The sequence below is a fragment of the Eupeodes corollae genome, chromosome 1 (assembly GCF_945859685.1).
Source record: "Eupeodes corollae chromosome 1, idEupCoro1.1, whole genome shotgun sequence".
Classification (NCBI taxonomy): domain Eukaryota; kingdom Metazoa; phylum Arthropoda; class Insecta; order Diptera; family Syrphidae; genus Eupeodes; species Eupeodes corollae.
The window spans coordinates 293,962,879-293,977,545 of NC_079147.1; the positions used below are offsets into that span (position 1 = coordinate 293,962,879).

The 14,667-nt window shown below is 33.8% G+C and overlaps 2 protein-coding genes across 3 annotated transcripts in view; both read right to left on the reverse strand.

Annotated features, from left to right (window-relative positions):
* The window catches only part of LOC129940590 (uncharacterized), a 107,546-nt gene that overhangs the window by 15,311 nt on the left and 77,568 nt on the right, over positions 1 to 14,667 (reverse strand). The window lies entirely within an intron of this gene.
* Positions 9,472 to 11,370, reverse strand: LOC129940591 (cilia- and flagella-associated protein 157). The gene has a single exon (XM_056048975.1). It carries the CDS (start codon positions 11,266 to 11,268, stop codon positions 9,535 to 9,537), a length of 1,734 nt encoding a protein of 577 aa, XP_055904950.1. The 5' UTR covers positions 11,269 to 11,370; the 3' UTR covers positions 9,472 to 9,534.

Below are 14,667 nucleotides of genomic sequence, written 5' to 3' on the forward strand. Positions count from 1 at the left end.
TCATCAGTACAAAATTTGACAGCCAGTGTTAAACAAATTGAAATGTCAAATAGATACGTGTGTTCGGTGTGAACGTTTTCGGGTTTTCGAAAACTTTTTGCCGAAAAACCAGTTTTTTAATGACAGATTTGCGTTTAAAGAAACGAACAGAACAAATTAAGTGCAGAAACGTCATAACTGAACTGACGTCAGCGTCGGTAAAAGTTTACATCCACATTCTTTGACCAAATAAAGCGCGAGATGTAAATTGCGAAAAATTAAATTTTGATTGATATTTTGTTTATACATATGTGTGTACATATGTATGTATGTATATTTTTGTTTGTAATTGAATTTAAATTTTTTGAAGGAATATGGCTCAGAATTTCTATTTAAAAGAAGAATTTTAGTTCCTGAAAAAAGTAATTGTGGAGGACGGTGCTCCTTTCATTCATTCTTCATTAATTCTTCTCCTCTGATGACTTGGATATCAAAATAAAAATTTTCCGCGACGCGGCGGCCATTTCTGATTTTTAACTGACGTTTATGAACATTCAGTGACTACTTAAGCACTATTCACAAGAGGACGACCAAAGAATGGACGAATATTCGTCGATTTTGACATTTCTTTCACATGAGAGTTTTTAAATCATTCGTTGCAAGTGTGGATAATGTGGAACGCGAATAAAGTTTGACAGTTCGTATCAACTACAATTTTTTTCGCGACGAATAAATTTGTTTTCTAAAATTTATTAATATATAATGCATGCATCATAAATCAAATAGAAACTTTATTGCTATTGTTTTGTTAAAAAATTGTGTGAAAATATGTTTTTAAACGTATAAAAACTCACATTTTGTAATTCATTTGTGGTTCGTTGGTCGCGCTCATGTGAATACTGCTTTAAAGCTACGTGAGTAAACGTTATGCTGAATTGGGTATGTTCATTAATGCAACACACCAGAAAGATGATTGCACGAAACCATATTTTCGACGTTTACTATCTCTCTTCTCAATGAGATTCAGGTCGGGTTTTTGAGAAAACTATTCAAAAACAAAGTCTAACGAATAACATAGATGGCTGGGTCATGTAGATCGTATGGACATCTACGTTCCGAAAGGTCTTCGAATCCAATCCCGAGGGACGGCGCAGTAGAGAAAGCCCGCGACTCAGGTGGCGCACGCAGGTGGGTGAAGACCTCAATTAACTTGGCGTGTGAAACTAGAGACAGCTAGCCTAGGGACCAAGCTGATTGGAGACGCATGTTGATTGAGGCACAGGTCCGCCGCGGACTGTAGCGCCACCTTAAGTAAGTATGTAAGTATTAAAAACAAACATTTTGTTGCTTTGGAATCAATTCCATTTGTTATATTACATTTTTGTTTTAACACTTTCAAGTGCAACTTTCAAGTGCATTCAACACCACCCCCCCCCTTAACGTATATTTATGGATGCCTTTTCAATTGTACCTCTATGAAGATTGTTCGTTTAAGTAAGCCTTCTACAGGATACGGAGAACCGTTCTAAAGATGACTTATTTAATCACATTTCAGATTTTTTATGACATGTGCAATGTGCATAGATTAACTTTAGATTTTTAAAAAATTTCAATGTTTCTAAAAGTCATTTTAAACAGACATGTTTTGGTTTTATTGGATTTGTTTTAAATTTGTGTGACACCTTTGTATATAAAACCTATTTTTTTATATACAAAGATGTCACTAGGTAATATTGTTGCAGAACTTTGGTCTACTTTCACGATGTCACTAAAGTCTTTATCATGCACTGCTAAAACGACTCCACGACTTGTGTTGTTTCACAACATACTAACAGTTAATATAATAGCTGCGCTTTATGATCGAAAATAACCCATAATACGTTGTACATACATTTGTTGTTTTGTGTTTCAAATGGTAAGGTAGTGTGAACCTTAGTTAATAACAAAGTGTCAGAAAACATTTGAAAAGTCAACAAACATAAGGAAAATAGAGATAGCTTTATAAACGTTTATGACTTGGATTAATATCGCATATTTTCGCTGGAGAGATAACCTATATGGGTTATTAACGGTAATAAACGCAGCTAATAAAGCTTTTGTATGACGTCTATGAATGTAAAAAATATAGTCCTATATATATACTATATTACAAGGTGACACCTAGTGGCCATAGCGTCATAAGCTTGTGCAGTTTTTCTTTGCTTTATCTTTATGAATATAAAACCTTCTACGCCAAAATGCTAGATAATAATAATTAATAAAGGTTATATATACAAATATGACATTTCGCTTATTTTATATGAGAAAAAGTGTCTGTAAAATCATGCAAAAACCAAACACATTCTCGCTTTAAGTATTTCCACCAATCAAATTGCTTATTTTTGAAAATTTAACATGGGCGTGTTCAAGAACTAAGCAAAACTAACCAAAAGAATCTCTGGTGTTGACATGGTTTTAAATTGATTTTATATTTTTTTTTTATTTCAACTAAACAAAAATGTTTTAAAGTCGAATAAAAATCACATTTGGTAATTTTTTAGTGGTTTAGTTATTTTTGGTTGAGTACCATTTCACAATACTACTGCAACAAAAAAACACATCTCGAAATAAATAAGTATAGACAACAAACCATTTGGAGTTTTTTCTATGCACATTTAAAATACAAGCCATTAGAGTAATAATTCTGTTCAAATATATTATGGTTTCATGCTGATTATGTGACATTTTTAACTTCCCATAGAAAGTTATTGTAATGGGTCCGATTTGTCAAATTGAAAATTTTGACATTTCTCGACGTTTCAAGGTCCCTAGAGTCGAAATAAAAGATTTTTAGAAAGATGTCTGTGCGTGCGTGTGTACGTACGTTCGTACGTCCGTACGTCTGTACGTCCGTACGTCCGTACGTTCGCGACGTTTTTTTCGTGGTCCATAGCTCAAGAACCAGAAGAGATATCGACTTCAAATAAATTTTGTTATACAGATAATAAGGCAGAAAGATGCAGAAAGGGCTCTCAACAAAATTGCGTGGGTGGTTTTTTTACCATAGCAGTTTAAAAAAAAGGTGAAAATTTTGGTTAACCCTTAATATCTTACGAACCAAAAACGCTAGAGACTTGAATTAAATTTTATATAATAGACTGTAACGTGATCTCAAAGAAATATATTTTTTGAAAAAAATCTATTTAACGGTTTTTTTTATAAATCAAAAAAACTGAAAAAAAAATTTGTCACCTCCTAAATTTAACGACTAACATATGATTTCATCTCCAAAACAATTTTGAGCAACGGAGAATAATGTTTTAAAAATGTGATAAAATTTTGAGAAAAACCGAATTGACAGTTTTTTTTATAAAAAATAAAAATCTAAAAAAAACATTACTCAAAGTTCGTAAAAATTTAATATCGATTCAAATATCTTCTCAAAAACTTGAAATTTAGGCTTCAAGCTTATTTTATCTTATAAGAAATATTGTTTTCAACATTCAATAAAATTTTGAGAAAAATCGAATTGACAGTTTTTTTTACAAAAAATAAAAACCTAAAAAAAATTAATAAAAGTTGGTAAAAATTGATTTTCGACTCAAATATCTTTTCAAAACTTTGAGATATTGGCTTTAATTTACTTTTATCTTTCAAAAAATATTGTTGTCAACATTCAGTAAAATTTTGAACAAAAGCGAATTGACAGTTTTTTTTATAAAAAATTAAAAACCGAACAAAAATTAACAAAAGTTGGTAAAAATTGAATATGGACTCAAATATCTTTTCAAAAACTTGAAAGTTAGACTTTAAACTTATTTTATCTTATAAAAAATATTGTTTTAAGCATTCTGAAAGATGTTGAGAAAAATCGAATTGACAGATTTTTTACAAAAAATAAAAACCTTAAAAAAAATGTATAAAAGTTGGTAAAAATTGATTTTCGACTCAAATATCTTTTCAAAAATTGTAGATATGGGCTTTTAACTACTTTTATCTTTCAAAAAATATTGTTGTTAACATTTAGTAAAATTTTTAAAAAAATTGAATTGACAGTTTTTGTACAAAAAATTAAATACCTAAAAAAAAATTTAACAAAAGTTGGTAAAAATTGATTTTCGACTCAAATATCTTTTCAAATCTATAAAATATTGGCTTCAAACTAATTTTATCTTATAGAAAATATTGTTTGCAACATTCGATAGAATTTTGAAGAAATGCGAATTGACGGTTTTTTTACAAAAAATAAAACTCTAAAAAAAACAATACTAAAACTTGGTAAACATTTACTTTCGACTCAAATTCAAAATATTGGCTTCAAACTTATTTTATTTTACAGAAAATATTGTTTTCAATATTCAGTGATTTTTATATAAAAACCCAACAGTCCGTTTTTTCATAAAAAATAAAATCTATACAAATTTGGTAAAATCGATACTAGTACATATAGACAAACTTTTAATCAAGACAAATCGACAGACGGGATGGGAAGTTATCAGTGTGGGTCGCATCCCAGCCTCTTTTTTAAAGAAGTAATTACCTTATGAGAATTAAACAGAACTGCGTCAAATTAGAATAAAATTTCCATTTTATGCGATGATATTGAAAATTTAATTCAGTGGCAATAAATTGTGAACTCGCCTTTAGCTTTATGATATTTCGAACACACCCTTGATACAATTTACCGAGGTGGACCATGGAATTCGAGTTGAATGCTGATTGTTATTAATTTATGAACTTATTATACATAAATGATGTTGTGTGAGCTGTTTTATAGCAAATCATAGTAACAACAAAACTAAAGCTTAAAACTGATGTTTTCGATGAAAAAAAAGTAAAAAGGAGTATATGTATGAACACGGCAAAAAGCAAGGACCGAACAAAATCTGAGCTGTCAATACTTTGATGTTGTGTTGTCAAATGACCTTTGTATTTGTTGTTGGTTTCTCAAATATATTGATGTACGTTGGTAACATCACATTATTCTCGGCTCCAACACTCGTCCACAATGACACTCAATAGAAGATTCCTTAGAATTGCTAAAGTCAATTTAACACCTAAACTTGAGAACGTAAACGATTTCATGGGACGAATTTTCTTTTGCATTCATGACGTTGTAAGAGGCCTCGATAGTATCCCTCCCATATAAATAGGTGTTCTTCTATGCTGTCAAAACCACTGCGAAAGCTTTTCATCTTCTCTATTCTACATGACAGGATATTGACAGCGTTGTTTTATGCGGAATTATTAACCGTGTAGAATTTACGGTGGAAGAAATTGTTCACCTCTTCTGTAATTTAAAAAACCTTCATTCGTCCAAAATTTGAATATAACTCAATTATTTGGAAAGATACCTATAAAACAAGTTTAAGTCCTTTGGATGGAATCATTGAATTAGTTGCATTCCCCTCCTCGGACAATAAGCCATAATACACGGACTTTCAGGAATGCTTATCAGTTTACTGTGAAGTGTAGAGATTCTCTTTTTACCCGTACATCAAGAATGTGAAATGCTTTAACCAAATGCAAATGCCATCATGAGTCGAAAGTGGCAATGTAACTTCTACTAAAATCAATGACTTACAAAATGGTCTTTAGCAGAGAGCGGTTAGCACACTGATCTTGTTCAGCATTTACACCAGAGATGTGAAAGGCAGCCCAAAAACAGGCAATTGCGTACGCCGACGCGGACGACCCACAAATTGAGGTAATCGGAACACTTTTCCAGTGTGACCTCAACAAGATTCAGTAATATTGCGATGACTGAGAGTTAAAAAAAAAAACTTTCAGATATGAGAAATTATTCTCTTCAGGGCTCTGTTGTGTGGAGCCTCAAGGAATACTAGGTTAGGTTAGGTTAAAGTGGCTGCGCATTCAGAATCTGCACACTTATACCACATTAATCTAGAGAATCACTTCTTACTAGTCGAACCATTTTGAGCTTTTTATAAATCGAAGAAGATATTTGATATCCTTTTTAGCTAGTTCACTAGGATTATCAAAAGAGTAGTCTTCCAGATGAAGTTTACGTCTGAGTGAAAGAGCAGGGCAAGTGCAGAGAAGGTAAGAGATTGTTTCCTCTTCTTCTTCGTCCATACAGCTCCTACAGAAGTCATTTGAGCCTACACCAATTCGTATTGCGTGTCTACAGACAGTGCCCCTTAAGGAAACCTGTTAGGGAGCTAATATGAAGTCTCCTTTGAGATAACAAGTCCTTAGAGCACTTTAGGTCCAGTGAAGGCCATATGAGTTGTGTGGCTGCGCATGTTGGTAAATTGTGCCACCTGAAGTTTGCTATCGCAAAAGCTGTTTCTTTTAGCAGAAGTTTACATGTAGCTATCAGTATACCTATCTTCTCCCTTTCAGGTGAAATAGGCTCGACGATTCCATTTTTAGCGAGTTCATCGGCTTTACAATTTCACGTGATGTCTCTGTGGCCCGGCACCCAAATTAGATGAATGTTAACTTGCTGCGCCATATCCATAAAAGACGATCCTGCATTTCATCCAGGAGTTTTTTTGTCTTCCCATTCATCTCTGGATGAAATGGATACCTTGCAGTTTTTTCCAAATTGGGGCTTGGATTAGTGTAGTCTATGTACTTTGGTATAGAACCGAAGAGGTTGAAAATGATGGGGTGCCCCACGTTATTTAGATGCTGCTACTTGTGTGCTGAAAATGTCGAGGGGTGTCAGATGGAGGAGAGTGCTGCTAAGGGTGTAGTCCTCAATGCCCCGCTTATGCAGAAACATGCAGTGCGATGGACTAAAAAACCCATTTGCTTCCTATGGCGCTCTTGCAAAGGAAAAGAGCTGCTGTAGATTTTTTAACTCTTTCTTGAATATTGTATTTTCAACTCAATTTTTTGTCCAATATCAGACCAAGATATTTGGCATCATTGGCAAAAATTATTATTGAAGGAGGTACAATTACTGAGATATTGCATTTCCGTGTAAAAAGTACGAGGTCTGTTTTTTCAGGATAAATACTAAGTCCGCAGCGTTTTGGAGGAGGTATCTCAGTGTTTAAGGATGTTCTCCTGTGACGGCGACAGCAACATCATCGGCGTACGCAACCACTCTGTAGCCTTCCCTTTCAAGGTATATAAGCAGTTCGTTAACCACTATGGTCCACAGTAGAGGGGACAGAACACCACCTTGCGGAGTGCCTCTACCGCCAGACCTTTTCGTTCAAAAATCCGACATCTTAGAGTTGATGATCCTGCTTTTTAGCATAAGATTAATCAACTCACAGAGTGAGTGTTCAACGTTTAGGGTCGTCATAGCAGAAGTGAAAGCGAATGTGTCAACGTTGTTGAAAGCGCCCTCAATATCCAGGAAGGCCACCATGGTATATTCCTTTTGCTCTAGGGAGTATTCGATAGTTCTTATTAAGGCTGTTTCTACCGGTTTCCCTTTGCATTAAGCATGCTGAGACATCAATAGTTTCTTATCAATGCTATTAAGTACATGGATATCAATCAATCGTTCTACAGTTTTGAGAATGAATGGTGATAGGCTAATAGGTCTTAGGGATACTAGACAGAACTAGAAAAATCTAGTAATCGTGGGACTAAATCAATAGCCATTGGCGAATAGAAGTTCAGTAAAGTACCTTGGCATCTGGTTAAATCAGTATTTGTATTTCGCTAGACATATGAGTGCTGCTCTGGTCAGAGATGGCGGAGCAACCGTCTTGACGCAGCAGGCTGAAGGTGATCTTCTATATGGACCTCACCTCCCTGATGATTGCCTATAGGTGCGTTGCCCCATCTCAAATGAAAAAGATTGGATTTTTGTAAGAGTCGGAGTTCAAACATTTCAACCAGGTTCTATACAACAGAGCCAACATAAACAGCTTGATCGGTGGCACGTTGCACAAACAATGTCCTCGACCAACAGCTTAACAACGAATCCTACGAAAATTCGTGTTCAAGGGGCTCTATCCCTCCCGATGCTTCCTTCTATTTAAACAATCGAGGGCTGATACAGGATAGAGAGGCGGTTCCAATAATCTAGTACGTCAACTGTAAAACTGTAGATAGGCGATTTCTTTAAAGCCGAGACGTTCCCGGACTGGACAAAGTTGAGAGCCTTTGGTTCAGTAGGACTGTATCCGATAGGGACTGGAGGGTTAAGATGATGCAGGAGAATCTATTTTGTTGACTGCAAACGGAAAACGTTACTTAAAATTGTCTGAGCGTAGTGTCTTGGTCGACTTACTAGCTTTAAAATTGTTATAAGAAAAATTAATTAATACAAAAAAGAAACCAAATGCTTTAATCAGGTCTTTAAACATGTTAAGCATGTTAAGGGTAGTAATAAACCCTTTAGCGTGTAAAAATTATTTGAGTTAAATGCAAAGTTAAGAAATGTTCCAATTATTTTGGCCACAACTGTATAAATATATATCAAGATACACACAATCAATGGACATATTATTCGAATGTTTATCTCTGGGATATTGATAAAAGAATTTGAGTCGTTGTCGTTACACGTTGTTGCTGTTGTTGTTGTTGTTGCTTCTTATGTTGCCAAATCGGTATATTGAAGTTTCTTTAGTTGGTTGTTTTTCCTTAACGTCCGCTCTGGTTGTAATGGAGATTTTAGATTGTATACTTTGTGAGTTGGAAGTGCTATAAAAGTTCAGTTGGATTTTATTTCTCAATTTCCGAATTCAAATAAAATTTAGAAAATAAATAGATTTATTTCGATGGTTCCTCTTTATATCTTTATATTGAAAGAATAACAAAAGAACTTTTTTGATTGACGGAATATAAGACTACAAGGCAATAGGTGTCTAGATTTTCAGTATAAGATGTTGTTTTTGGGGATGTGCTCTATAGTATCGAAAAGATATTTAGATATACGCCATAAAAGTATCAATGAAAAGTGTAACTATCTAAACGAATCAATTCAGAACTATGTCAATTATCTACATTTGAAAGAATAAAAGTTGAAGGTTGAAGGTATGTATGTGTTTGTGCTTGGACTTTTGCTAAAGAAAAGGTTCAGGCTCATTTTAGATTTTAGAAATAGGACCTCTTTAAAATATTTGGGATTTCAACAAGAATTTTATTATAAGTGTTTTGAGGAGAAGGAAGTTCTTTATTAAGTTATTATAATTTTGTATGTTGCGTTTGTTTATGTTTCATAGAATCTGGATATTTTTACTCTTTGTACCGAAATTTAATTTAACTCTTCAAGCCTAATAGAGGAAAATGTTATTTAATATAAATAGAATAGACATTCAAAGAAAACACGACTGAACTTTGATCAATTTAAGGGAAAATCTTGTTAAAAATAAGTCCTCCAGAAATCAACTTCTTCTTGGATGTTATCATAATAACAAAGCTGAACCTTTAACATTTGCTTCTTCACACAATTATCTGTACGTGATTAATGGCTGATTTGATTCCTAATAAAACCTTACAAGAAGTTTTCCAGAGTTTGTGAGTATAAACCTTTCTTTTGAACTTCAGATAAATAAAGTAAAAACTAGAAGATTTAGTCAGCAATAGGATTTTATTTAATATTTGATTGAATTTTCGATACATTATTCATTGACAAGAAGAAAATCAATAAAATAAATTTATAGAATCTTCATCTTCATCTTCTCCTTCGGACTCTTCATCATCTTCTACTTCTTCTTCTGGGGCTTCTTCTGATACCGCTGAAGCCTCATCGATTAATTCTGACGATTTTGTTGATAAATCTTTGGTTAATTTTCTATCAATACTCAGATGTGAATGTTGTGAATGATGCGTAGAAATATTACTTTCTCCAGTCGATGAAGAACCATAATCAGCACCTTCATCGTCTTCGACCTTTTCTTCTTCATCGGGGATACCAAGTTCATCAGCCGATGAGGACATATAATAAGTTGATCCATATTCGACATCTACAAGTATATCACCCTCGACACTACGAGCTTTGGGAAGAATCTTTCCATCGAGTTTTTTTTGTTTGAATTCGGGTGAAATGCGTTCGGCTGAAGCAATTTTACGAGCTTCCCGCTTGAAAATATCCACTAAACTCGATGCAGAGCGCTGCAGAAATCCCATTTTTCCAGGGCGATAAGTTGATATTTCGGAGGACATAGTTTCCACTGATTTAACACCTTCTGGAGTCTCTGAATACGAGGCAAGAATTGCCAACAACTCACAGAGAAGATTCTTACGTGAGACTCCCTCAATAGGTTGTTGCTCATCGATGGCAACTTGGACCGTGTGTCGAATGGTTTTGATGATTTCACGGAGATTTATAATTAAGACTTCGTGCTGTTGATGCATCCCGATCAACTTGACTTTTTCATTCTTCAAAGTATCAACCCGTTGTTTAAGGATTCTCAACTTATTAGACAGATCATTGTAGGTAAATCTGTCGCAGATGTCCCGTTTGACAGAAGTTTCATACAACTGACGATACTTCTGCAAATTGATGAACTTAATCTTTAATTTTTCATAAGATGATGTTAGTTGTTCTATGATTTCGATTTTATTCTGACAAGTTAATATCAGATGTCGCTTCATTTCCTCATTAGCCTTGAACTCTTCAACAATACTTTTGGTTTTAGCTTTCATCTCACTGTGTTCTTCCATCATTTTAAGTTGGGCTTTAATTAAGTTACCAATTTCTTTGGTCAGTGCAATGTTTTCTCTTATCAAACGTCGAGTATAACCAGCGTTGCGTATCTCACTGGATCTTGTAAAGTCTTCGGAAAGCTGCAAAAGCTTATTTTGGACCTCTTTCTTCAAAGCATCCTTTTCAATCATAGCTTTGTTTTCCATTTCGTACATAGCTTCCTTGTGCATTCTCTGATGTTCCTTTAAGGCTTGTTCCTGTTCGTCGAATTTTGCCAAAAGCGTATCTCGTTGAACACGAAACTCCTCCAAGGAGTTCAACTTTCCATTTAACAATTTTATTTCAGAAGTCAACTGCTCATGCATAGATTTATATTTCGTCTCCCATTCTTTGATTTTTTCGGTGAATGACAAAGTCTCGGAATCACGAACTTTAGAAAGTTCCGTAAGACGTTCATCGAGTTCATGGATTGTTTCGACTTTTTCCACTAGCGTTCGATCCAAATGAGCTGTAACATCAGTTCGGTCTTCATTTAAATGACGAAGTTTTTCAGTTAAATCTTCATTGATTTCATCGGTTTTCGCCAAATGCGATCGTAAACGGGATAGTTTATTATTCAAATCGGTTATTGTAAGTTCATAGAATGTCCTATCCACTTGAGTTAGTTTGTCTTTATCAACTTTATCCTTTTTGCCTTTTTTCTTTCCACCACCTTTTTTGGGAGGCATTTTACTATTTTTAAATAAATTTAATTTAAGTTTTGTGTATAGTAAAGAAAAAAATAAAGTCTTTATTGAAGACTATTTCAGAACTTGCTTCCTACTTTGAGAATAAGACTAACTAAACTTTAACAGAAATAAAAGTTAATTAAACGCATGCCAGGAATATTTTCTTCCATATTTTTGAGTTGCTAAGGTGGTTGCCAGGAGGTGCATGGTTTCATAATAAACAAAAATGGTAGTTCTTCATACAGTATAACCAATTAACGTAGCAGGAAAGCAATAATGTATATAAAAACAGAGTTTCACGACAGAGATAAAAAGAAGACTTTAAAAAATTAAACAAACTATTGGTAATGTTATTGCATATGCCTAAGGAAGAGTTATAAGAGAATGTTTTTTTTTTGACTCGGTTTTATTCATTTGAAAATGAATTCAAAATGTCTGCCACACTTCCTTATCTCTGAGTAAGCATAAAGTGGTACAGAGCAGAGAGTTTAAAGCATAATTAAAAATATCTTATCTGTCAAAATTTGAAAGTTACACAAGATAAAGGTTAGCAAATGTTCACTTTGAAAGATTTGAACTGACAGTGACGATAAGAAAATTAAAAATGATAAGGTAGTTTACAAAATCGACAACGCAGTTAATTTTTTGTATTCTTTATTTTTTCTATATAATATATTTAACAGAATTAGTATACAAAATTTACATGCATGTCTTGAAAGCGGTCTGCGGGAAATGCAAATATACAATATAAATTAAAGTGTTTCAATACACAAATTGGGCTTTTAGTTTGGCTAAAACAAAATTTATCATTAGACCGCAAGTATTAAAAGTTAATATACAAGTTTCTTTATGCTAGAGCCTCTGAAACAAATCGAATTAGAGTTTTCCATCCACTTTCTTTAAAATTGCAAAACATTCTTCAGTTGTAAAAAAACTTTTATTAAAATATAATCTTCGGATTTTCTGCATTATTGGACAAAAAACTAATAAATGCGAAATATTTTCAGCCTGATTAAGTTTACATAGTGATCAATTCGGATTCAAATCATTTCTGTGAGGTCTATAGTTGAGCTCAAGCATTTCAACGCGCATTTTAAAAATTAGACTTATCTCATTTGCCAGTAAACTCGTTTCGGAAATAGTTGTCATATCCGAGATATAAGTTGAGTTTAGAGTACATTGTTTCAACTATAATAGAAATAAGTTCATAAAGTTCGTTTCTAAGTGCTCATAAATTATAAATACTTAGTGACAACGTATAGTTATATTCTGATGCCAAATCAAACCAGTATTTAAAAGGAGAGTACCGACCTCGTAAAGCTATTAAAATAATCTTTTACTGAATATTATTATTAGGTCTTGTCGTTGACAAACCCAGAAACACAGTAAGTAACGATTTAACTGCTGAGAACATTACTTAGAAGGAACCGCCTAAAAAGGCTGTTCAAAGTAAATGCGATGAAAAGAAAGGCTATTCTCAGATTGTTAAAAATGTGCGGAAGAATTAAGAGACTTCCATAAAAGAAATGCTACAACTTATTCTTAAAAGAATTGATAAACAGGATTTGAATATCAAACTGCTAAGCTAAGAAAAAGTCGCTCTTAAAAAACAATGATGGAAAGAACACTTAAAATCGCTACATGGAATGCAAACGGTCTTATACAACATTCATCCGAATTAAAAATCTTTTAAGATCTAGAACATATCGATATTTGCCTGGTGCCCGAAACTCATTTCTCCAATGGGCGAAGTCCATCCAGCTGACAAGGCAAGAGGTGGATCGACGATTCTTATAAAAGAAAGCTTAAAACATTATGAAGTAGCCAAGTTTACTAGTGAAAATATGCAAGTAACAACTATTAGTATTGGTATAAAAAAGCAAGAGTTTAAGATAGCAGCTATATACTGCCCACCAAGGCCAAGACCGATAGAAGATGACTATACAGATCTATTTAATCTTCTTGGGCATAACTTTCTTGTTGGCGGAGACTTCAATGCGATACACACCCATTGGGGTTCAAGACTTATATCAACAAAAGGCAAAAGACTTTTCCAAGCAGGCCGTAAATACAATTGCGAATTCTATTTCTCCAGGTCGCCAACTTACTGGCCATCCGATACTTACAAAATCCTAGACCTTATTGACTTTTTCGTAGCTTAAGGAATCAAACGAATCCACATTAGTGTCGAAGGTAATTATGACCTGTCATCAGATCATACTCCAGTGAAAGAAAAAAGTAATCCAAATCTTGTAAATAAGAAAACAAACTGGAATGATTTTAGAGAAAGGCTTTTAAGTTTTATAAATTAAAGATCTCCCATGGATACAATCGAGCAAATTGACCATGAAGTGGAACAATTTATTGCTGATGTGCAACAGGCCGCTGAAGAAAGTACTCCAACATTTTCTAATAGAAGACAAAAGGAAATAAAAAATCCTTTAGAGATAAGGGAGTTGATAACAGAGAAAAGAAGAGCTCGAAGAAAAGGGGAAAATACTAGATTTCCAGATGATAAAACAACGTTTAACAGTTTAAGCAACAATCTTAAAAAACAAATTTACAAATTCAAAAATGATTCACTCAGTACATTCCTAAGGAATTTAAAGACTGATGCTTCAACCGATTTTTCGCTATGGAAAGCAGCCAAGCGCCTGAAAAGACCGCAATTACAAAACTCGCCCTTGAAATCTCAAGATGGGAAATGGTTCGGTAATCCGAAAGAAAAAGCTTTCCTTTTCGCTGAACATCTTGTTTTTAAGCCATAATCATTAAACGCGGCTAAAAATAACTTACATTTTGTTGATAAGATAGATGAAAGTGAAATACCAATTGTAAGACTTAAAGAAATAAAAAGTATGGATAGAAAAAGCATTAGAAGAAAAACAAGTATGTTCAGCTATTTTCTTAGATGTTGCTCAAGCTTTTGACAAGGTTTGGCATTAGGGACTTGAGTACAAACTGCAAAGGATCTTCTCAGGCAGTACTTTGAAATATTAAAATCGTACATCTCAGACCGATTGTTTAAAGGAAGGTACGATCAAGAACACTCGGAATTGAAGAAAATAGAAGCCGGTGTACCCCTAGGAAGTGTCCTAGGTCCTACCCTGTATTTACTATACACAAGGGATATTCCAGTTGGTAATCACACCATAATGGGTACTTTTGCAGATGATACCGCAATTTTGGTACGCGACAAATGTGTCTCTAAGGCAGCAGTAAATCTACAAAATGCCGTTGACACAGTGAGAGCTTGGATCGAAAAACGGCGTATCAAACTCAATGAAACAAAATCTTCACATATAAACTTTACAAATAAAAAGATAAACAATATTCCAATAATCATTTATAATCAATCTGTACCTTACGCCAATACGGCCAAATACCTTGGAATGACTT

Bases quoted from the DNA above. Each gene is read 5' to 3' on its own strand.
- LOC129940591 (XM_056048975.1), bottom strand. From the start codon at position 11,268: ATGCCTCCCAAAAAAGGTGGTGGAAAGAAAAAAGGCAAAAAGGATAAA.